The sequence below is a fragment of the Chlorocebus sabaeus genome, chromosome 16 (genome assembly GCF_047675955.1).
Source record: "Chlorocebus sabaeus isolate Y175 chromosome 16, mChlSab1.0.hap1, whole genome shotgun sequence".
Taxonomy (NCBI): Eukaryota; Metazoa; Chordata; class Mammalia; order Primates; family Cercopithecidae; genus Chlorocebus; species Chlorocebus sabaeus.
The window spans coordinates 29,332,196-29,357,783 of NC_132919.1; the positions used below are offsets into that span (position 1 = coordinate 29,332,196).

Below are 25,588 nucleotides of genomic sequence, written 5' to 3' on the forward strand. Positions count from 1 at the left end.
TTTTTCCAATAAATAGTCTTATTAATAGACAAGACAACCTTATCTATTAGTTATGTAAACTTTTTGGTAGCTAATTGTACATTCTTTTACCTCCTGTTTGTTTCTTTATTAGCAGTGTCTTTTTGTTATAGAATTTATACATTTTCTTGTAGGCAAATATCATTGTTTTTATTATAGGTGCTGTGTGTTTGTCTTGCTTAGGAAAATCTTTCTCACTCCAGTATTATTAAATTATTCTTTAGTATTTGTCCTAATAGTTTTATGGCTTTGTTTTTTCTTAATCACACGCACACACACACGCACGCACGCACGTGCACACACACACTCTTTGAGACAGGTCTCGTTCTGTCGCCCAAGCTGGAGTGCTGTGATGCAATTACGGCTCACTGCAGCCTCAACCTCCCGGGCTCAAGATATCCTCCCACCTCAGCCTCCCAAGTAGCTGGGACTCGCGGTGCATACCACCACCCCCAGCCAATTTTTAAATGCTTTTTTTTTTGTAGAAACAGGGTCTCACTTTTTTGCCCAGGCTGGTCCGAAACTCCTGGGCTCAAGTGATCCTCCTTCCTCAGCCTCCCCAAAGTGCTGGTTTTACAGGCATGAGCTGCCACACCTGGCAGCGCCCGTATATTTTAAAATTTGGTGTGAATTAGTCTTGTCTTTTTGATGTGGCATCATTGTGTTGACTAATCCATTCTTTACCATTGATTTGAAAAACCACCTTTATTATATTAAATTTCTGTGTAAATAGGAGTATCTTTTCTGTGACTGAAATTAATTTATACTTGTACAGGTTGTGTTATAAGAGCTTAACAGTATATTTCAGTACTTGGTCATGTCTCTTGTTCGTGTTTTTCTTTTTTTGCTTTGTTTTGTTTTGTTTTTTGAGATAGAGTCTTGCTCTGTCACCCAGGCTGGAGTGCAGTGGCACAATCTCGACTCACTGCAAGCTCCGCCTCCCGGGTTCACGCCATTCTCCTGCCTCAGCCTCTTGAGTAGCTGGGACTACAGGCACCCACCACCACGCCCGGCTAATTTTTTTTGTATTTTTAGTAGATACGGGGTTTCACCGTATTAGTCGGGATGGTCTTGATCTCCTGACCTCGTGCTCTGCCCTCCTCAGCCACCCAAAGTGCTGAGATTATAGACGTGAGCTACCGCGCCTGGCCTTGTTCTTGTTTTTCAAAAATTTCTTAGATATTCTCACAAGTTTATTCTTCTAAATTAACTTCAGAATCAGCTTACCGTTTTAAATAAGCATCCCCCTTCTAAATCTATTATAACATCTCACTACTTTCTTTTCTGTTCTTACTAGCTTAACTGAGCTACCATCCTCCCTTGAGTAAGACTGTTTTCTAACATAGAGCAACAAGAGGGTCCTTTTAAAAACATAAATCGGATTATGTCATTCCTTTGCTTAAATTCCTTCAGTGCCTTCTTCCCCTGTCTTTTCGTTATCTATTGCTGTATAATAAGCTACTCCAAAGCCTTGTAGCCTTAAAACAACCATTTTATTGTGCTCACAATTTTTGGGGTAGAGGAATTCATGACACATTCAGCTGGGCAGTTCTTCTGTTCCATATGGTGTTGCTGACACTGGAGAATTCCTTCCATTATGGCTTCTTCAGTCACATGTCTGGCTCATCAGTGCTTCTTGGCCTCTCTCTCCATAATGGCGTCCCATTCTTCAGAATCTTTGCGTGTGGCCTCGGCTTCTCACAGCATTTGCTGATCTCAGAGTAGTCCCATTTTTTACATGGCAGCTGACTTCTAGGAAGAGGGAAATGAAAACTGTCAGACCAATTAAGGGCTGTGGCCTGGAACTACACAGTGTGCCTTTCAGCCATATTTTATTGGTCAGAATAGTCACTGGGACCTGCTAGATGAAAGGAGGTAGAAAAATAAATTTCTCTTCCTAATGAGGGAGTGGCAAAGTCTTATTTCAGGAAAGCAAGTGGGATGAGAGATACTTGACAGTTGGAAAATATAATCTGCGACATCATCAAATTCAAAATAAATTCAAAGTTCTTAAAATGGCCTATAAGGCTTTTCATGATCTGACTCCTGCTTCTTGAATCTCTGACTGCATCCCCTAGATTTTCCTCTTTTGTTGCCTTTGGGTTAACCACATTGGCCCTCTTGGTAGGCTTTGAACATGCCACACCCAACATCGGATCCATTTTACTTGCAACTACTGCCGTGAATGCTCTTCTTTAGATCTTTGCATGGGTCTTCCCATTCTCATTCATTCATTCATTCATTTGTTTTGAGACAGGGTCTCACTCTGTTGCCCAGGCTGGAGTGCAGTGGTGTGATCTTGGCTCACTGCAACCTCTGTCTCCCGGTTTAAAGCAATTCTCCCACCTCAGCCTCCTGAGTAGCTGGGACTGCAAGCATGTACCACCATGCCTGGCTAATTTTTGTATTTTTTGGTTTCACGAGGTTTCCCCATGTTGGCCAGGCTGGTCTCAAATTCCTGACCTCATGTGATCCGCCTGCCTCGGCTTCCCGAAGTGTTGGGATTAGAGGTGTCAACCACTAATCCCATGGCTGGTCTTCCCTTTTTTTTTTTTTTTTTTTTTTTTTTTTTACTACTTTTAGGTCTCTGCTCAAATGTCACATCTTCAGAGAGCTTCCCCTGACCACCTCATCTGATAAATTCTTGGTTACTTACAACTCCTTAATCTTGATTTTTTTTTTTTTCTCTGTCATAGGATTTGGTGCTGTTAGTAGGAGCCTGGGAGATCTGAGTACCACTTTTCTTCCTTCCCTGCCTGGCTTCTAAGCAAGTTGAGAAATGAGTAAAGGTGGAGACCAAAATATATTTTTAAAATTCCTCTGACTAAAGGGAGATGAAGTAAAGGGAACAAAGTATCATGAAGATTCTCAGATGTCCAGCATGGGACATCTGAGAGAACAGGTTCAACTGGGCAGTTCTTCTGTTCCATATGGTGTTGCTGACACTGGAGATTGTGGTATTATTTACTAAGACAGGAAACATGGTAGGAAGATTATGAATTAAGCTTTGGAAATGTTGAGTTTGAAGTGCCTACAAGTTATCCATGTGGAGAAACCAAATGGACATTTGGATAACACATCTGAAGCTCACAAGAGTTTACATTATAGATTCAGGTTTGGTAGTTGTTCTAGTTTTCTATTGCCGTGTAACAAACTACCACAAACAGTAGCCTCAAACTCACAAAATTACTATCTTACAGTTTCTGTGGGTCAGGAGTCAGGGCATTGCTTAGCTGGGTTCTCACCAGGCTGAAATCAAGGTTTTGGTTGGGGTCTCAATCTTATCTGTGGCTTGGGGTTCTCTTCCAGGCTCACTAGTTGTTGGCAGAAGGTTCAGGAATCTGGGGAGACAAGATTTTTGGGAGCACCAACCCAGATGTTTCCATTCCATGTGTCAGAATCTTGTTCTTTCCCAGCCGGTTCCCTGATCTGGGCGTAGGTGACCTGTTGCCTTTGGGAGTTCAACCTTTGAAGCTCAACACATATAGATTTAGATACCTAATCTATCTGTCTGTCCGTCGGTCGGTCCTTCCGTCCATCCATCCATCCATCCATCCATCCAACCTGTATATCTCTGAGATATCGAAGTATAATAAATGAGCGATAATTAAGTGCTGGTTCTGGTCCTTAGGTCTCTCTGCCCTCTTGCTGCAGGAGAGGAGAGTCTCTGTTTTCAGAGGTTCTCTAGCTTTCAAACTTAGTCTTCAATTGGAAGTTAATCAGCTTTTTTGTTGTTATCTTTTTTTCTTTGAAATCAACAGCTGGGAGTGAGGAGCACTGGGCAAATGCAGTGCAGGCCCAACACCAGCTTTGGCCAACCCCCACTGGGAGCCTGGAGTGAGAATGGGAGCCTGGGGCAAGAATGGCTCTTCTGAGTTGCCCAGAATTGCGGTGGCTGAGGTGTCCAGGCCTTTATATTGCCATATCAATTAGTCCTTGGATGTGGGTTATCTTGGGAAGGGTATGACCTTGAACAGGGTTGTTGCCTGTAGGTGAGGCATTCCCTGAAGGGGCTGACTGATAGCACTCCCAGCATTTAAGGCAAGTCCTTTTTTGAAGGAGGAACTGGGTAGCACCTCAGGGTCTACCACGATTTCTCTGTATCCACCAAATGGCCAATTTGTTTTTGTTTTTTATTATCATTATGCATTCATGGATTTAAGCATATATTTAGCAAACTTTCTGTTATGTGTATAGAAAAGGGCACAAATTGTAAATACACAGCTCAGTTAAATGTTCACAAAGTAAACACACCAGTGTAAACAGTATCCAGATCAAGAAATAAAACAATGCTGTGAATCTAGAAGTCCTCCTTGTGTTTCCTTTCAGTCACTGTCTTCCAGGGATCTATCCTGACTTCTGAAATCATGGGATGAATTTAGCATGGTTTTGAAATTTATGTAACATCATACAGTATATCTTGTTCTGACTTCTGTCAGTATTGTATTTGTGAAATTAAGCTCACAATTATAGTGTATTTTTTCATGGTATGACTATACCAGTTTTTATAAACCATTTATGCTGTTGACATTTGGATTGTTCCAGTTGTTGGAAATTATAAAACATGCTGCTATAAAACATTGTTGTGCCTGTCTTTTGGTGAACATATATACATTTCTGTTGGGTATATAAATCTAGTGAAATTGCTGAATGTGTGTGTGTGTGTGTGTTCACGTTTAACAGATAATGCCAATTTCAGCAGATAATGCCAGTTTCCAAGGTAAGTGCTGAGTTACACACCTACTAGTAGCTCACCAAGGTTTCCAGTTGCTGTAATGTGCTCCTGTTTGTAGAAGACACAGCCTTCCAGGGCTTGTCACTGAGAACTGTATTTACTAAGGTCTCCACTAGCAGGTTCTGAACTCTCTTGTCATCTTGAAGCTGCAAGGCTTTCAAATTCTGCTTTTCAGAAGTTTTTAGTTTAGCCTTTTTACACTCTTCCACTCATGGGGGCATTTAAGATTCTCTCACGTCTTCAGTTTTGCCAATCTAGCTCTCAGTGAACACCAGAATCTCTGATGGTTTCTTCTTCCAATAGAGATATATTGCCTGGGGAAAAAAAGCCTTATTTCTCAATCTCTTTTCCTGACCAGAATCTGCAAATGTCCCAGGGGAAAAGCAGCTGCAGAAGATCCCCTTATCTCATTATAGCTCACTCTTTTTGGAATCTTAGTGTTACTAATCCCTGTTCCTTCAGTAGCTCTCTGAATTCTTCAAACAGATGATTTTTATATTTCATCTTTTGTTAGAAATTAAGTTTGTGGTGGGAGCTATTGTTCTGCAGTAAATTACTCTGTCCTACATGGAAACAGTAGTATGGATTTAAATATATTTAATATGTTTCAGTAAATTGCTATCCTTAACAATGTTCAAATTATTACACTTTTGGCCAGTGGGGACCTCTTTAAAATTCATTCCTAACCATTTTTGACTTGACCCTTATTAGTCAGTGGTGCTGTCTGGTATGACAAGATGTTCCAGGGTCATTATGTCCTTTGTGTGTGTGTGTGTGTATATATGTGTGTGTTTTTACCTCCAGACATAGAAGCAGCCATTTCCTAAAGGAGTTCAGATTCCTTTTACTGGGAAATGGTAGTTCAAGATTACAACTGAGTGAGGATTACTATGGGATTGGTCATTAGTCATTACTATGGGATTGGTCATTGTTTCTAGGCATTTTCAGTGGACAAAAGTAGAAGTATATGTTTTAAAATACAAAATAAAATATCTTGACTTCATATAGATACTTCTATTTAAAATTCAAGACTACAGGTGCTTTACTTTACCATTACTTTTATTTCCCATGCTGAAAGTCTTGGGTTTTTAGAGACACTAGGAGTGATGGAATTAAAATACCACAGAATTATTTAGTTCCTTTCTTTATGATTATACCATTAAAGAATTAGATACAGATTTCAGTTCATTTGTTCATTTTTGATTTCTAGACTTCTTAAAATTTTAATTTTATGTTTATGTAAGTTACATAGTTCTAAAATGAAATCTACAAAAACAATATGTATTCCATATAGAATATGGATTCTATCCTTGTCACTTCTACTTTATTTCTTTTCATTTCCTAAAGGCAACCACTAACTTTTTTGAGCATTTCATTCTTCTGCTGCTTTGTTTTGTTTCTTAATATAAGAAACATATATTTCTATCTCCTCCCTCTTCTTAGATGAATGGAACATGCTGTGTATATTTTCTCCATCTTTTTTTTTTTTAACTTAAGATATATCCTGGAGATTATTCTATCGTTTAATGAATTTTGATTCATTTTTTGGTTTTACATTACATTTAATTTTATACATGCCTTTTATTTAAGTGTCACTGTGTTCATGCTATTTGCTCTTTCAGCATATATAAATATATACACATATATACACGTACACGTACACACACACACACACTTTTTGAGACAGAGTCTTGCTCTGTTGCCCAGGCTGGAGTGCAGTGGGGCTTAGCTCACTGCAGCCTCTGCCCCCTGGGTTGAAGCAGTTATCATGCCTTAGCCTCCCAAGTAGCTGGGACTGTAGTTGTGCACCACCATGGTCGGCTAATTTTTTTGTATTTTGGTAGAGATGGAGTTTCACGATGTTGGCCAGGCTGGTTTCAATTGTGTGCCTTGGCCTCAACGTATATTTTTGTATTTAGAAAGATTTATTCAGACCACATTCAGACTGTGTAATGATAAGGAATTTATTGTAGAAATTAGATTGTATACAGTTTTGAGGGGATTAAGTGAGGTGAGTATCTAGAACGGGGAATTGGAGGATCAGGGGAGTCCACTAACCAGATCGTCCAAATCAATGACAATGGATAGATAAGTTGGAGGGGTTTGGGAAATCTGAGAAATTAAGTATATCCAGTCACTGAAGTGAGATTATGAAAGAGGAGCTTGAAGAGGGCACTGTGGGACACTCTTGCCATGTAAGGTTTGTCTTACAAAGCCCTGTAGGTTTGCACCCAAGCATCTGGTGGTAGGTTTGGGCTAGTATTGGTCAGCAAAGTGACCACTGGTCCAAAGAAAGAGCTGGACGTAGAGTGAAAGAGAGTAAAAGCTGGAACTTTCTGGGTGCTCTGTATCTGTCTCTCATTGTATCTTAGTGTGAAAACCTTCAGAACAATAGCTGCTGCTTCACTTCCACATTTCAAACAAATTTTATACAGGTTGAGTATCCCTTATCTGAAATGCTTGGGACCAGAAGTGTTTTGGATTTCAGATATTTTTGGGTTCTAGAATATTTGCATTTTACTCATCATGATCATCCCTAATCTGAAATGAGCATTTCCCTTTGAGAGTCATGTTGTTGATCAACAAGTTTGGATTTTAGAGTGTTGTAGGTTTCAGATTTTTGGATTAGGGATAGACAGCCTGTACAAATTACCCTTTAGACCAACTCTAACCCAGAACCATACAGTGAATGGGATCTGGGAAAGTAGTTCCCAGCTTAACAGTTAACACACCACACACCACCAGTACAATTTGTGTTTTTGTTCTGGTGGTTACCATTATATTAATACCTTTATATGGTATTCTAATTTCCTTCTCTTTTGGGGTGGAGGGGTATTATGTGTTGGTTTTTTACTCTGAGCAATAATGAAATGAACTAGAAACCTCCTTTTCTCATCTTTTTTCCTAGCATTTTACTCTCAGTTAATAACAAGACAAGAAACATAATCTGCTATTTATATGCTGTCACCACCCTCCCTCTCCTCAATTTTGATAATTGTATCTATATTATCAAGTACATAAAGCAGTCACCTAATATACTTTCTCCCTTATTACCACCATTCTCAGTTCTTTTAGAAAATACAGTGATGCTCCAGCTGGGCGCAGTGGCTCATGCCTGTAATCCCAGCACTTTGGGAGGCCGAGGCAGGTGGATTACCTGAGGTCAGGAGTTCAAGACCAGTCTGACCAACATGGTGAAACCCCGTCTCTACTAAAAATACAAAAAAGATAGCCAGGCATGATGGTGCACGCCTGTAATCCCAGCTACTAGGGAGGCTGAGGCAGGGGAATCGCTTGAACCTGGGAAGCAGAGGTTATGGTCAGCTGAGATTATGCCACTGCACTTCAGCCTGGGTGACAGAGCAAGGCTCTGTCTCCAAAAAAAAAAAAAGAAAGAAAAAATACGGTGATGCTCCACATAATGACATTTTGGTCAATGATGGACTGCATATGTAATGGGAGTCCCTTAGTATTATAATACGGTATCTTTACCTTTTCTACGTTTAGATACACAAACACTATGTGTTAAAGTTGCCAAGAATATTCAAAACAGTAACATGCTGTACAGTTTTGTACCCTGTATACCATATAGCCTAGGGGTGCGGCAGGCTATACTATCTAGGTTTGTATAAGTACACTGTGATGTCACATGACAGTGGAATCATGTAAGGACACATTTCTCAGAACATACCCCATCATTAAGTGACACATGACTAAATATATTTCATGATTCTTATTAATGTGGATATCTCCTGAGGTATTTTGGTCATCTGAAGCATATGCCCTAGTATATCCTCCAGGAAAAGGAAAAGGGAACAAAATTTCCAGGGTTCTTGCAGTTTAGAACAGTTTGTCATTGCTATACAATTGTCTCTCAGTATCTGAGACATTGGTTCCAGGACCGCCCATGGACAGTGAAATCTTTAGATGCTCAAGTCCCTGATATGAAATGGTGTGGTATTTGCATATAGCCTACACATATCTTTCTGTGTACTTTAAATCATCCCTTGATTACTTATAATACCTAATACAATGTAATACTATGTAAATAGTTGTTATTTATAATACCTAATATAATGTAATACTATGTAAATAGTTGTTATACACTGTTATTTAGGGAATAATGACAAAAAGTCTGTACATGTTCTGTACAGACATACTAAATTTTTTTTTTTGATCTGCAGTTTCTTGGATGCGTAGATGGAGAACTCATGGATTCAGAGGGCTGACTGTATTTGAATTCAGTTTGGCTATATATGAAATCCTTGGTTTATGTTTTCTTTAAATATCTTACATTTATTTTACTTTATTGTTTTCTGACAAAATTTTGTCAAAGTCTGATGAGAGTCTAATTTTTTTTTTGTATAAATAATTTCCTCTTCTTGTGAGTTCAAAAGATTTTTTTTTCTTGTTGACAGAAGTTCAAAATATGTTCAGGTGTTGGTCATTCTGGCTCACTTTTTCCAGGTGTGTGGTATGCACATTAAAGATACAGCTTCAAGTTTTTAAAAATTTCGATAATAATTTCAGAAAAGTTTTCTTGAATTCTAGTTTCTACTATCCATTTTATTCCATTGGTTTGGTTTCTTTCTTTGGTGATTCCTGTTATATGTATGTTGGATCTTCTTTTTGTATCTTTTTTGTCACTTTATTGCAAATCCTTACTATCTCATATGTAATTACTTTTTTATATTACAACTTTCCTCCTTATTCCTCCTTTTTTTTTCCACATTCGTTTACTCTTAAAGCATTATCTTCTGTGTTAATTCATTCTTGTGTATCTTCTGGTTAGTCTTCATTTCTGAAATGATTTATCTTCTAATTATTTCTTGAGTTCTACCAACTTATTTCTATCTGTAATTCTTATTTGTGTTATTCCACATCTTTTGTATTTTTCTTAATTTCTCTTAGCTCACTTTGAAGTAATAATTTACAGTTTTCATCTCTTGGTGGATATGTCTTTTTGGATACTTTGATTTTCTGTTGTTTAGATCCTTATTCTTATGTTTTTCTGTTTTGTATTCTTTTTTCTTATAATAACTTTACATATTATTTGATCATAGTGCTTTTCTGTTGGCTCATTTTTATGTGAAATTAATTTTTCTGAATTGGTAGGAGAGATTTGTAGGCCAGGATAGCTTTGTAGCTTTATGGCTCTAGAGCTTATTCTTTTTTTATTTTCATGAAATTTAAAAAAAAAAATGGTCTCATTCTTTCAGAACTCTCTTGTTCATCTTTCTGTTTTTCATCTTTATTTGGACCTTTTTCCTTTTCTCCCTTTACCCCTGTTTTCGGTTTGGAGTTTATTCTCAGCAGTTTCTTCTCAGTGTGGGTTAGAACTGTGCTGTCCAGTCAGATCTAATAATTACATGTGTGGCTACTTAAAGCTAAATTTAAATAAACTTTAATAATAATTTAAATAAACTTTAAACTTTTGATTTCTCATCTATGCCAGCTATGTTACAAGTGGTTAATAGCGACATGTGACGACTAGTGGCTATTATATTGGGCATTGCCCATACAGAGCAGTATCATTACCACAGCAAATTCTATTAGACAGTGATGGTTTTAAATGTGCTCCATTCTCTTCAGACTTTATCATAGGCCTTTTTCACTCATCTGCAAATTGCAGTAAGCATAACTACCCTCTGTTTTGGCTAATATTCCTAAATTGGGCTGCTGTGCTTTTTATTAAGGATGTAGTACATTGGGGAATCTCCTCTTGTCAGATCCATTAGACATTCTCCTTCCACCTGCTTTCTCTTGCATAGATGCTTATACCACACCAGTGTTTTTGTTTTTTGTTTTCCAGAGACAGGATCTCACTCCATTGGCCAGGTTGGAGTGCAGTGGCTAGATCACTGCAACTTTCTGGACTCAAGCAGTCCTCCTGCCTCAGCCTCTTGAGTAACTGGATTACAGGCACACACTACGAAGACTAGCTTTTTTTTTTTTTAAAAAAAAAGTAAAGATGAGGTCTCACTCTGTTGCCCAGGCTGATCTTAAACTCCTGGACTCAAGCAGTCCTCCTGCCTCAGCCTCAAAAAAGTGCTGGAATTATAGGCATGAGCCATTGCGCCTGTCCCCATCCAGTTTTGTAACTGTAAATGGTTTGTTTCTATTTGTTCACTTCTCTGGGTTTGGGAATGAGGGGCCTTGTCCCTTCATTTTCATGTAGATGTTCATCAGTTTGTGGTTTTACTAGAAGAATTCTAGTTTCTCTAATTTTTTTTTTTTGAGACAGAGCCTCTGATGCTCAAGCTGGAGTGCAGTGGTGTGATCTCAGCTCACTGCAACCTCCACCTGCTGTTCAAGCCATTCTCGTGCCTCAGCCTCCCTAGTAGATGTGTGCCACCATGCTTGGCTAATTTTTTGTATTTTTTAGTAGAGACAGGGTTTCACCATGTTGGCCAGGCTGGTCTTGAACTTTTGACCTCAAGTGATCTGCCTGCCTCGGCCCCCCAAAGTTCTGGGATTACAAATGTGAGCCTCTGCACCTGGCCGTTTCTCTGATTTTTACGGGATACTTAGGGAGATTCACAAGCTGCATTTTAGCTCCTACCGTCTTCTGAAAGTCCTATTTTTGGCCCTTCAGGTTTTTTTCCTCCATAATCTTTATAATTAACATTACAAAGTTTTGTAGTTTCTGTTCTGCCCACTCCTTTACACTCTAAAAATGCCCCCCCCCCCATTTCATTTAGTATTTTTTTTTTTTTTGAGATGGAGTCTCGCTCTATCACCAGGCTGGAGTGCAGTGGCGTGATCTCGGCTTACTGCAATCTCTGCCTCCTGGATTCAAGCAATTTGGCAGGCCTCAGCCTCCCAAATAGCTTGGATTACAGGTGCATGGCACTACACCCAGCTAATTTTTGTATTTTTAGTAGAGTCTGGGTTTCACCATGTTGGCCAGGATGGTCTCAATCTCCTGACCTCGTGATTTGCCTGCCTCAGCCTCCCCAAAGTGCTAGGATTACAGGCCTGAGCCACCGTGCCCAGCCTGTTTAGTATTTCTTTACTATCAAGGTAATCATCCATTATTAACTGATTTAGCAAACTTGGGCATGCCCCTCGGTCTCTTTCCACCTTTAGTTGTACTATGTTAAAAATCAGAATGTTATATTCAGGTTTGTTTTTTTCACAGAGGAACATTGGTAGGTTTCTTTGTTAGCATTAGCAGGGTTTAATATTAACAATAAGTATGTCCATGATGCTTTTGCTGTTTTTGAGCAGAGTAGAGATGAACTTCTAGACAGTGGAACTTATTCACAGAGAAATGTAAATGTGATCTTCTCATAGAATATTTTTTCTCATGGGATTTATCTACTTGTGTTCTTTTATCCCTTCGATTGTGTAGCTGAGGGTGCTTATCTTACTGAGTCAGTCTTACTGTATTTTTTCCAGGTTTTATAGTTTGTTCTTGCTTCTGAACAATCAGCAGTTGTTTGCCATTATTGACTAGAGGTCTAGGACATAGATTTTCTTGGTCTGTTTTTCTTTTAATGTCTGAGTTCAATGGATAAGGGAAACGGTTGTATGCATTTTATTGCAGACATTCTCTGAAATAATTTTTAGCCGCAAGGAAATAGCTCTATTTCTGTGAGTCATCATTTCTTATATAGTGCTGGGTAAAGAATTTAATTTTGTAGCTAGAGATTTAAGACTTCCAGAAAGAAAGCTGCAAAAGTGAAAGTTTCCAAAGAATTTAAGATTTACTATAATAAATGCTATCATATATTGGAGTTTGAGATTCAGATATAGTTATCTGTGTATCATATATTGGAGTTTGAAAATTGGAGTTTGAGGTGCAAATATAGGTATCTGTGGTTGATACAATTTTCCTAAAACAACATGATTTTCAATGGGAAGTAAGTTATTTATAGTCATTTTTAAGGATAAGCTCTTAACATGTTTTTTTTTCTTTTTTTTTCAGCTTCCAATAAAAACAGGACAGCAGAACACACATACCAAAGTCAGTACTGAGCACAACAAGGAATGTCTAATCAATATTTCCAAATACAAGTTTTCTTTGGTTATAAGCGGCCTCACTACTATCTTAAAGAATGTTAACAATATGGTGAGTATTTGGGTTACTGTGTTTCGGGGAATTTGCTTTCTTTTGTTTTTGTTTAAAAAGTTTAGAACAGCATATTTTGAAGTATGGAAAGGGATTTTCTGTGGACTTTGGATATAACCATTAATCTTATTTTGTTTACAAGCATAGAGAACCTTTTTTATTTTATTTGTTCAAATTTTTAATTAGCTGGGTTTTAGATTCAGTGAGCACAAGTAACTAACTTTCATTTTAATTTATTGTTTCCCTTAGAAACATCTCCTATTCTTTGTGACCATATTTCCTTTTCCAGTATTTTTCTTGAATTAGGATTTCATACAGCTTTTGTGTCATACACGAACTGACTACAGTAATCTATTACACATATTTTTCTTCAGCATCTTATTTCAATTTACATATGATTGTCTCAGCCCTAAGTAGATGATAGAATATGATCTCATAGTCCTAAAATGTGGATTGATATTTTAATGAAGATAATTACTGTGTTTTTTCTACCTTCTGTAACCTGTGACAGATTCTGTAGTAGTTAGCCTGTTGTTGAAACAGTTTTTCTCAAATACCAGTTTCATCAAATAATTCCACTGTTAAAAACTCATTTCTTTCTTCTTCCCATTTTCTAAAATCTATTGACGTTTCCTAGACTTCAGAGTACTCCAACTATTCTCCCACTGTACCTTTGAACATACAACATCTTTTGTCTCTTAAGTGATCCCTTCCTCTCTCTAAATTCCTATTTAATGTCTCCATTCTAAGCTGTTCCAAACTAACATACTCAGCTCCTGGCAACTAATCTGGATTTTCCTTGATTAACTCTGAACTGTCTACCAGTCTTTAGCATTTATTTATTTATGAATGAATGAATGAATAAATGAATGAATGACAGAGTCTCATTCTGTCACCCAGGCTGGAGTGCAGTGGCGCAATCTCGGCTCACCGTAACCTCCCCCTCCCTAGTTCAAGTGATTCTGCTGCCTCAGGCTCCCCAGTAGCTGGGATTACAGGCATGCGCCACCATGCTCGGCTAATTTTTTTGTATTTTTAGTAGAGACAAGGTTTCACCATTTTGGCCAGGCTGGTCTCAAACTCCTGACCTTAGGTGATCCGCCTGCCTCGGCCTCCCAAAGTACTGGGATTACAGATGTGAGCCACCGTGCCCAGCCTGCATTTATAATCCCAATTTGTATTTGTTTTATTGAGTTGTGAAACAACTGGTTATAGGTTGTGAAGATCATTCCCCCTCCCTTTTTTTTGAGATGCTCCTTAGGTTTATTAGATAATGTTCTAGTATGACATTGAAAAGACATGAAGTTACCTTTTTGCCTTATTCCCATATTTTAAATACTTTTTCTCTTGTTCTGTTTTATTTTTTAATTGATATACAGTAATTGTACATGTTTATGGGTACATTGATGTTTCAATACATACAATACATAGTGATCCCACTAGGGTAATTAACATATCCATCATCTCAACATTTATCATTTCTTTGTGTTGGAAATATTGAATATTCTCCTGTTATTTGAAACTATGTAATGTTAACTGTAGGCCGGCGCAGTGGCTCACACCTGTAATCCCAGCACTTTGGGAGGCTGAGACGGGCGGTGAAACCCTGTCTCTACAAAAAAAAAAAAAAAACTAAGCGGGGTGTGGCGGCATGTGCCCATAGTCCCAGCTACTCGGGAGGCTGAGGCAGGAGAATGGTGTGAACCCGGGAGGCGGAGCTTGCAGTGAGCCAAGATGCGCCACTGCACTCCACCCTGGGTGACAATGAGACTCCGTCTCAAAAAAAAAAAAAACTTTATAATGTTCATGTAGTCATTCTACAGTAGTATAGAACACTTAAGTCTTATTCTTCCTATAAATCTGTATTTCTGTATCCTTTAACAAATCTCTACCCACCCCGATTCCCCCTGTCCTACCCTTCCTCCCTCTAGTGACCTGTCTTCTACTTTTTACTCTTTTTAGCTTCTACATATGAGTGAGAGCATGTGGTGTTTAACTTTTTGTTCACATCATCCTTGGTGTGTTTCCTTTTAAGAAAGTTGCTTACACAATACTCTAAACGTACAAAACTAATAAACTGGAGGTGTAGAAAATTGTTTACCTTCTTTATGGAAAAAATTAGTATTTTCCCCCCAAAAGTAGGACTATTTATAAATATATAAAGAGATTTACCTAAAGACATTTAATATTTTTTTAGCTCCTCTGTTGCAGTGTGTGGGGCACAGGTTAGTATTTGCACATATGAATATATGGCTGTGTTCCCAGTTAGATTGAAATATTTTAATATTTGGGACCCTCTTTTCAAAACAAAACAGCATTGTTATATTGGCTTTCATTTAGTGCTTATTAAATAAGTTTTCAAAACCATAGTCTCTTATTAATACATACGTAGTATTCATTTTGAGGATAGTGAGTACTTAAAATTCACTATGGTGCTGTAGCATTTTTTTGCTATAAAAATTAAGACTTTGATTATTTCTTGGCATAAAAGTGTAGTTAAATCCCCAATTCAAGATTCTGGTACAGATCTATATGTGTGTCTAAATCCTACATATTTTTAAAACATGAACCAAAACAGCATCTTTTACTGTTACAAGGTTAATGGCAAACTCTTAATAAATGCCATTTCTGTTTGCCTGAGAATTTAGTTTTTATGAGGATTAGGATAAAATCAGAAATAATAAATTTAAGTATAGTGTAATCTGGGAGATAAAATAGAAGATTATTGTTGATCTTTTAGTCTTTCACTTTTCAGATGTGTGTTGATTGGTAGCAGAGAGTGAAACTAACTTTTATGTTCTGAATATCTTTTCTGTTAGAGAATATTTGGAGAAGCTGCTGAAAAAAATTTATATCTCTCTCAGTTGATTATTTTGGATACACTGGAAAAATGTCTTGCTGGGGTAAGTAAATTGATCTTAAGTAGGCAGGCTTTGTGAATTCAATCTTGAGAATGATCTTATGTACCAAAGTACAGATGTGGATCAAGAGGACAGTCATACAGACTTTTGTCTAAGACATATAAATACGAGTTTTGTTAATAATAGCTGACCTGGTGACAATTTTTTGTGAGAAAATTCTCTCATCTTTTGTAAATTAAACAGATGTTAAGTTTACTTATAAAATGTTATGTTTCAGCCACGTATCTGTCTCTCAGGTTTTTAGAAAATATTTTATGAAGAGATCACTATTTAATTTGACGGATCTCTCAGAGGGTTGTTGGAGAATGTGATTCAGAAGACCAAGAGTAATCTTGTATTTCCTCCTATATGAATATGATTTTGATATTCTACTTTTCAAATTTATGTAAATGAGAACTTAAAAATTAAACCTATTAAGGATAGATACTACCTTGAGAACACTTGTTTTATGTAGACACACACACATGTGATAGGTATGTGGAGGAGAGTACCAAACAATTATTTCTCTGGTTTCCTGTAAGTTGTTACCACAGTGTATTTCAACCATTAATTAATTTGAACTTTTTCAAGACTATTTCTATTGTGTAAAGAAAGTATTTCTATATGTCAGTATCCTTAATTCTTCCTGGAACATGGTAAGAGTTTATATAAATATATAAATTGAATACCTCCATTTTAATGATCTGCCTAGTCCATGTGTATTGAAATTAACTCATTTCTTATGTTCTCTCTTCCTTTGGCTCAGAATTCAGAATTTTGTTTTTATTCAGAATTACTTCCCTCTTCCACATATGTTGCAGTTCGCTATAGTAAAACTAGTTGAAAGAGACCTTAATATATGAGGACTGATAGTGTGGTTGAGAAGTGTTGGTGGAAGCACTGGGATAGGGAATTGAAAAAAAAAATTATATTGACACAATTGTGTATCCCTAGGGAAGGCTATAAGCCAAAAAATCTAAGCAAAATATATATGTATACACAGACATTATGTATATATACACACACACTATATGTTGTGTATATATAAATATATATAATGTGTATATATAGACATTTCCAGTATATGTATAAATATATATATAGTGTGTATATATATATATTTTTTGAGACAGAGTCTCACTCTGTGGCACAGGCTGAAGTGCAGTGGCACTCTCTTGGCTCACTGCAACCTCCACTTCCTGGGTTCAAGCTATTCTCATGCCTCAGCGTCCGGAGTAGCTGGGATTACAGGCATGCACCACCATGCCCAGCTGATTTTTTTGTATTTTCGGTAGCCGTGGGGTTTCCACTATGTTGGCCAGGCTAGTTTGTCTCCTGTCCTCAAGTGATCTGCCCACTTTGGCCTCCCGAAGTCCTGGGATTACAGATGTGAACTACTGTGCCTGCCCTAAGCATAATATTTTAAATTTTCTTATTGACCCTTGACCATATTCCAAAATTGTGGAGACAGTGTTTGTAAGTTTTCTACTTAAAATCGAAGGTGAGCTAGTTGTTTTAGCATGGTATTTTCTGTTAACTTGTGATATGCTATTGTTTGTGTAAAATGGAGTGAAAGAGCTAAAGAGCTGTTACATAGAATGATGGAATTGGGAAGGTGGGCAAATTTTAAACTTTTCTTGAATCAGTTTTTTCCAGTGGTCTTATTACTTTGACTGCAAATTACGAGTATATCAGCCACACCAATGACTGAATGGTGAGGTGTGGGGTGGTTTATTGCTTTGTTCAGTTTCACAGCTTTTCTCCATTAACATTTGTAATTGAGAGGTAATGATAAATGTATTTTGGAGAATGATACTGATATTATTGGCCTCTGTTTGATTTAATACTCTTTGAAGATAGCCTAATTGAAATGCTAATAAGTGGGCCTGGTATAACTTATATAATGCATAAAATGTATATTACCTTGCCCTGCTCTACTGTTGAAAAATGTGTACGCTTTTTCATTACATTTATGATTTAAAAAATAATGCTATTTATATTATTGAACAATTGTTTTCTTTATTTCCTTCAATGATTTTACAGATGTTTCTTGATTCTTAGTTTTAAATCAAAGTAAATTGAGGCAGTTTAAGAAGAACTGAGCTCACAAGTACATGTTTGTCATATACATAGTTGGAATAGTTAAGTGAAAGAAAAATACTTACCAATATGTTGTGAGTGAAATTTTGTAGAATTTGAGGAATCTTAAGTATTTTTGTTCCCGTGAATATGACTTATTTAAAAGATTTAATACTTCTCAGATTTTTATGTTAGAGTTAACATCTGTATTATTTGGTTAGCTTATAAACAAGAAATAGGCATTGTAATGTGAATTCACAGGTTTTTTTTGGTTTTTTTTTTTTTTTTTTTGAGACAGAGTCTCACTCTGTTTCCCAGGCTGGAGTGCAGTGGCCGGATCTCAGCTCGCTGCAAGCTCCGCCTCCCAGGTTCACGCTATTCTCCTGCCTCAGCCTCCTGAGTAGCTGGGACTATAGGCGCCCACCACCTCGCCCGGCTAGTTTTTTTGTTATTTTTTAGTAGAGACGGGGTTTCACCGTGTTCACCAGGATGGTCTCGATCTCCTGACCTCGTGATCCTCCCGTCTCAGCCACCCAAAGTGCTGGGATTACAGGCTTGAGCCACCGCGCCCGGCCCACAGGTTTTTATGAAGTCTGTTTATGTATTGTCCCTATGTTTCAGTGTATTTGCATCTGAGAGTGCTTGGATTGCAGTTACAGAATTGAGCGTAGCACACGATTGTACAGATTTTTGTTCTTTGCCATCTTGCTCAGTATTATTAAAATTCTTATCCACATACAGATATCAAGACTGTTAGGTGAAATAGTAATGTGGAACAGCATACCTGCAGGATAGCTTATCCATTGACTGTTAATTGTAAAGTATATATTTACTTTACAAAGTAGAGATTTCAGTGTTAACACCAAAGTTATCAAACTTGGTGTCATTAGCGGGACAACCTCGCTTTTTGTGTTCATGGTGCAATGTAATGTAACCTGTAGTGAATCCCCTAAACTGTTTAACCTCAATCTAATCAGACCATTAGGTTTAAATTTTAGCTTACAGAAAATATACAGGCTGGGTGCCATGGCTTACACCTGGAATCCTAGCACTTTGGGAGGTTGAGACAGGTGGATCGCTTGAGGTCAGGAATCCAAGACCAGCCTGGCCAACATGGCGAAACCCCATATCTGCTAGAAATACAAAAATTAGCCAGACTTGGTGGCACGTGTCTGTAGTCCCAGCTACTCAGGAGGTTGAGGCAGGAGAATCACTTGAAACCAGGAGGCAGAGGTTGGAGTGAGCCAAGATTGTGCCACTGCACTCCAGCCTGGGCCATAGAGCGAGACTCTGTCTCAAAAAAAAAATAAATAAGAAAATACACAATACAGTAACTAGAAGAGCAAATCAATCTATGTCACTGGAAAATAATTAAATCAAGGATATAGAATATTCTGTAAGGCAGCTGACCCACTTAAAGTCATGGGAAATAAGAGTGGTGAATATGGGCTGGGGGTGGTGGCTCATGCCTGTAATCCCAGCACTTTGGGAGGCCAAGGAGGGTGGATCACTTGAGGTCAGGAGTTTGAGACCAGCCTGGCCAACATGGCAAAACCCTGGCTCTACTAAAAATACAAAAATTAGCTGGGCATGGTGGCGGGTGCCTGTAATCCCAGCTATTCGGGAGGCTGAGGCAGGAGAATCACTTTAACCCTGGAGTTGGAGGTTGTAGTGAGCTGAGATTATGCCCTTGCACAGAATAATGAAAGTAAGGAAACATCCTATTGCAATCGGTGAACTTTTTTGGATCCTTATTGAATAAAAATGGCTATGAAAGACATTTTGGGGGGCAGTGGTGAAATTTGAATTCAGACTTGGTATTAGATGACACAAGGGAATTGTTTATTTTTCCTTGGTGTGTTAATTGTATTGAAGTTACATTAGAGAAAATTCTTTCTTTTAAGAGATGCCAGGTCACATGGGATGAAGTATTATATTTATAACTTACTTTGAAAAGATTCAACCAAAATAAAATTACTTTGAGTAAGTAGTGTCTGTTTTGGTCAGTCTGCACAAAAGCAAGTGTGAATGCTCACCCAGGAATTTACTTAAATGTTAAGACAGATGACACAGTGCAGTCATCAGTCAGTATGAGTTAAGTTGATTCTGTAATTGTAGAACTCTCAACAAAATGGGGATTCCCAGGGAAGGGCTCATTTGATGAACAAGAGAGCAACAGGAATGGGAGAACTAGTAAGGATGGCAGGGGGTTTGAACTTTAATTGTGATTATGGGGTCAGAGATGGAACCATCCTCTTTTTTAAACTATCTTTAGACAGATGTAGCAAATATGATAAAATGTTAACAGTTGTTAAATCTAGGAAGTGTGTATATAGGTGTTCATTATTTTTGTTCTGTGTGTTTGAAAATTTTCATAATAGAAGTGTTTACAGATCAAATTAAAGTTTTAGAATAATGTGATTATTTCTATTTTAGCAACCAAAGGACACAATGAGATTAGATGAAACGATGCTGGTCAAACAGTTGCTGCCAGAAATCTGCCATTTTCTTCACACCTGTCGTGAAGGAAACCAGCATGCAGCTGAACTTCGGAATTCTGCCTCTGGGGTTTTATTTTCTCTCAGCTGCAACAACTTCAATGCAGTCTTTAGTCGCATTTCTACCAGGTTAGTGTGTAAATCCACATGGGACTAAAGTAATATGAATACTAGAAGTCTTGATTTTGGCTACATAAAAAGTTAACAGAAATGAGGATTTTTGTTTTTGAGACAAATTCTGTTGCCCCTCACAGCAGCTTCAACCTCCCAGGCTTAGGTGATCCTCCTACCTCAGCCTCCGGAGAAATGAGTTTGTGTAGGCTTTCGTAGAAATTTTATGCATTAATATCTTTGACATTTTAATTGTGTAATATTGTGATATTGATATGTGCAATTAAATAAGAGCACTGTTATGAATGTGAAAGTCTAAATTTTACATTAAAATATCTGCCGTGAGCAGGCTTTAAAAAACAATACTAGGTATGAACTTTTGGTTTGGCTTTTTAAACATTATTCCTTTAAATGAAACTACTCAATCAGATGGAATAATTGATGAGAGTAGTCAGAATTCGAATACTTTCACAACTCTACCCTTTATCACAAGATCTTAGGTTACCAAAAAACAAAACAAAAACAAAAAAAACCCTAAGTGATGTGGAAACACAAGGAAGTGAATAATTGCGAAGTAGAATTCTCCAGAAAGTGGACTGTGTTTTAAGTGTATGTAAAATACTGCCATTTATTGAGTATTTACAGCATTTCCTTTGCTGTCTCATCCTCACAGTAACCCTGATGATACTTCCCCCATTTTACAGGTGAGCAAACTAATACTCAAAAAAGTTAAGGTGATGTGCCAAATAATGGAGGACCCAAAATTTCTAAGTCAGACTGGCTTCAGAATTCATATTAGTTTCATTATACCAGATTGCTTCCCTATCTATTTTAGCCACATTTTGATGAAATCCTTTTTATAAAATATACTTCTGTTTTTAAAGATGTATCAAAAATATAATTTAAGCTTTTATTGATAACTCAAAATCATCCTGAGCATTAGTTGTGATATGCTACATACAGGTGGAGAAATTAGTATAGGTAGTGCCCAGTGGGATAGAATTATAAGTGACAGTAGCAAGTAACTCTGCAAATTGTTGTTAGGCAAATGAATTGCCTTTCTCAGGCAAGTAAAGTCAAATGGGTTATTAACTTAATTAGACACTATAACACAAATTATTTAGTGATTCATGAATCGAAGACTAATACCGAATAGAGAAAAACAGTCCTCTCTGTTGATGCCTGCATCTTTGGCTTGTCAGTGTTGTATGAACAGTGGACTTTATTAGTCAGATTTACTGATTCCTTTGTTGTTTTCCAGCAAGTGTGAATGACAATATACATCACCATTTGAGAATTTGTGTTATGTTTTTTTGGAGGAATTGATTAACTTCAAAGTCCTGCAATCTTTTTAATCAACAATGACATTTCTATAATTAAGATCCTAGGCAGCAATATTTTTCAACCTCAATGCAATTCTTGATCCAAAGAAAATTAAAGTTTTATTTAATGGTATATTATTGATAATCTTGAGTGATATATATATGATAGAAAAATATTTTCATGAAATCTTTTGAGCAGTAACATTTTATATTCTGAGTAATAATACAGTGATTGAGTCAGCAAGGTAATAAATACCTACAGAATAGGAGGGTGGAAAATTGTATTTAATAAAAAACGCAAACTGTTTTCATTTAGGTGACTGCTAGGCCAGCCTTACTATTTGAAACACCTGTTACATTGAAGGTTAAAAGTGATACAAAAAAACCCAATGTCTTTTAGTCTATCAAGGCATGAGCTGCTTTATAGAACACAACAAATGTGCCACCTTGGAAAATTCTAGAAAATTTCTAGTCACCAAAGGTTTTACTTTATGGGATTTTGCAGCATTAGCACATGTAAAAAATAAGCAACTTTTGTTTATTTCCTGAATCTAGTTCACTATTGCCAGAATAGAAACCAAGTGTCTAAAATTTTATTAGCTTTTAGAGGACAGACTGCTCAGAAATGGCATCTATGAAATAACATTGTTTCAGACAACTGCATTTGCAGTTTCATTTAACTTGTGTCAGAAATAGGAGCTGATCTTGTTGAAGGATCACTCATCTAAAAGACCATTATGATGGTTTACTTTAAGTGGGAACATCTTATGCTGTCACAGTATTAGGTGACTTAAAATATGCATGTAGCTTGAATGGCAGTTCTTTCTAAAGATTGATTTTATGTTTCATATATAATAGATGAATCAGTATCATGAAGATGTTTCCTGTTTGTCCATTCTCCCCGTCAATGTTTCTCCTTTAAGATTTGGGTTTTTTTTATTTCTGACCTTTATTTTTCTTTAGGGGAAGATAGGCTACAGATTTATTTATTTATTTATTTTTGAGACATAGTCTCTCTCTGTCACCTAGTCTGGAGTGCAGTGATGTGAACATGGCTCACTGCAGCCTCGACCTCCTGGGCTCAAGAGATCCTCCCACCTCAGCCTCTCGAGTAGCCAGGACTACACGCACGTGCCACCATGCCTGGCTAGTTTCTTTAATTTTTTTGTAGAGACAGGGTCTTGCCATGTTGCCAAGGCTTGTCTTGAACCCCTGGGCTCAAGGGATCCTCCTGCCTTAGCCTCCCAAAGTGTTGGGGTTACAGGATGTGAGCTACCATGCCTGGCTGGCTATAAATCTTAAGATAGCTTTATTTTTCTCCTGGACTATACCATTTTTTGTGGCTCATAGTACTATTTTATGTAGAGGAGTAGCTGCTTTCTCCACAGAATTACTCCACAACTGCAGTAGATCTAGTTGTTTTGTAGTGAGACGGTGCTTCAGAATATCTAATTTGATATACCACCAGAAGCAGAAAACCCAATGACTTTAAACGTCATTTGGTTCTTTACAGTTTACTATTTGCTTCTGTATAAATCTGTTCATTATGGTTTCTTACTCCTTTTATAAAAATAGTTTTCAGTTTTTTTCTATATCTCTGATCATTTAAAACTTATTTTACATTCTCTTTAGTATTGTTTAGTATTGATTTGTTTGTGCTGATTCATTCATAGCGAATTGTTTCATCTCAGTTTTGGAATCCTTGATTGGAAAGTTATCTTTAGTGGGGCCTATATTTTCTTTGAGAATCTTTTGTAGTCTTGGGCTGAGGGAATGTTCTAGTGATGGTTTTGCATTTGCATTTGCCAGGTGCCCAGTTCTGGAACTATTTTTTTCTTAATTTCTCAGTCCCACCCTGTATGGGCAGTATAAATTTGAACCGTAAACTCTTAGAAGGTAAACAGCTCTAGATGACTTTTTTCACTTTATCCAAAGTTTAGGCAGAGCAGGTAAGCTGCTTTGTGCTGGTAGATTTTTTTTCTTTCTTCTTTTTTTTTTTTTTTTTGTGGGGGGTGGTGGCAGCCGGGGAAGTGCATTGTTCTTTCTAGTTCATATTTTATGCAGGGCCCCGGTTAGAATCTTGAATTATTAGGTTACAAGGCTTTATATCCAGTCTCCATGTGGATGTTAAGCCCCAAGCTTCTAGGTTAAGGAGATCAAAAACCTCACTCATCTTTCCTTTGTTGCAGGGCCGGACCATGTACTCATGCCCTTAACTCTCTGGTTTTCAGTTTTCTTCTTTTCTGGACCTATACATTTAAAGTATCTTTCAGTATGCCTAGTCTTTCTAGATGGTTTAGTGATGGGTTTTCTACTCTTCATTTCTTTTGCTCAGACTACCCTTTATCTGATTTCTCTGCTTCAGAAATGATGTTTAACCTTCACAAAATACCTGCTCCCAATAAGGGTACCAGACTATAAAAGTGACAAAATTTTTCTTCCATTTTTCACAAGCAAACACAAGAGTCAGCTTTTGAAAAGTTGGTGTTGCTGATCTGTGATGTTGTGTTTTCTAAGGAGCCGTACTCCATATTTCTATGCTCTTTGCAGCAGCTGTGGAATTTTTAGCATTGAGGACAACCTCATTCCCAGCTTGAAATGCTGAGCTTTTCTTACCCTGATGATAGGAAGAGTGTTCATGTAAGTGCTTAGAATAGTTTTACTGTTAGCTGTAGGCTAATTAAAGCTAAAGTGAGTGAAAGGAAAATTTGAGAAGAAAGAATAGGATTGATTACATTCTTATCAACTGAAGGTTTAGTGTAATGATTAATAACTCAGTTGCAAATTGCACTAAATGATTGAAATTCAAGTTACTTCTTATAAATTATAAGACCACATAGTATTTGTGCCTTTTCTCCATATCTCTATTGCTGCATTTATAAAAGTTAGCAATTTAATTGTGCTGCTTATGTTTTTGATGTCTATTAATATGAATAATGAGTATGCCTCATTAGGTAGCATAATTTAATAGGTTAGCAATACCAACTTTTGAAAATCTGAGCACCGTGGTTTTTGATGTAAAATGGAAGAAAAGTTTAATTGCTTTTATTAACGTTTAGGCTAAGTGAATTTCTTTTATCAGTTTAAAAGTATCTACATATTTGTTAAGTGTTAAATTTTTCTACATTTGTGATAACTTCATATTCAGCATAAGAGAAACTTTGGTTTTAACAGATATTCCTGTCCTTATAAGCTTACATTCTACTGTGAAGGAGGGATATTAATCAAATAATCACATAAACACATGTACATGTACAAGCTGAAAAGTGCAATGAAAAAAGGCTTACTCAGTTTTCAAATACAAAGTAAATGTACCCTGTGAATATAAAGTTTCATTCATGTTTCAGAAATCTAGTTGATATAAGTAGAAGTTAGTAAAATCCAGCTAGCTTATTATAGTTTTACTTTTAATTAAAATTATACTTTTACTTGTAATTTGAAATATGAATTTTGAAAACTGTTCATTGTGGAAAAATTAAAACATACACATAGCAGAGAGAACAGTACTTCAGTTCCCCATGCATCTCTTACCCTGCTTTAACTGTTTCCAGCATGCTATGATTTCTCTTCCTCCCTTTTCAGTAATTTAAAGCAAACCCCAGACATCATTTCACCTGTAAATATTTCAGTATATATCTCTAATAAATAGATTTTTAAGCATTTAACTATAGTATTGTCATACCTATCAAGAATCATAATTCCTTAATATCATGTATTGCCAAATTTGTGTTTAATTTTTTTTCATTATCTCAGAAATGGCTTTTTTATTTGTTTTGTTCAAATTAAGATACAAACAGGATGCATACTTTGCAATTGGTTGATATTTCTCCTGAGCCTCTGTTAATCTGTAT

At 37.0% G+C, this 25,588-nt stretch overlaps 1 protein-coding gene across 2 annotated transcripts in view; it reads left to right on the top strand.

The window, feature by feature from the left end:
- NF1 (neurofibromin 1) overlaps positions 1 to 25,588 on the top strand; it is a 287,975-nt gene that overhangs the window by 54,679 nt on the left and 207,708 nt on the right. For both annotated transcript variants that reach the window (XM_008010958.3, XM_008010961.3), the window contains exons 2-4: positions 12,684 to 12,827; positions 15,647 to 15,730; positions 20,243 to 20,433. In XM_008010958.3, coding sequence (XP_008009149.1) covers positions 12,684 to 12,827; positions 15,647 to 15,730; positions 20,243 to 20,433 — 419 coding nt within the window. The remainder of the gene's footprint in view (positions 1 to 12,683; positions 12,828 to 15,646; positions 15,731 to 20,242; positions 20,434 to 25,588) is intronic.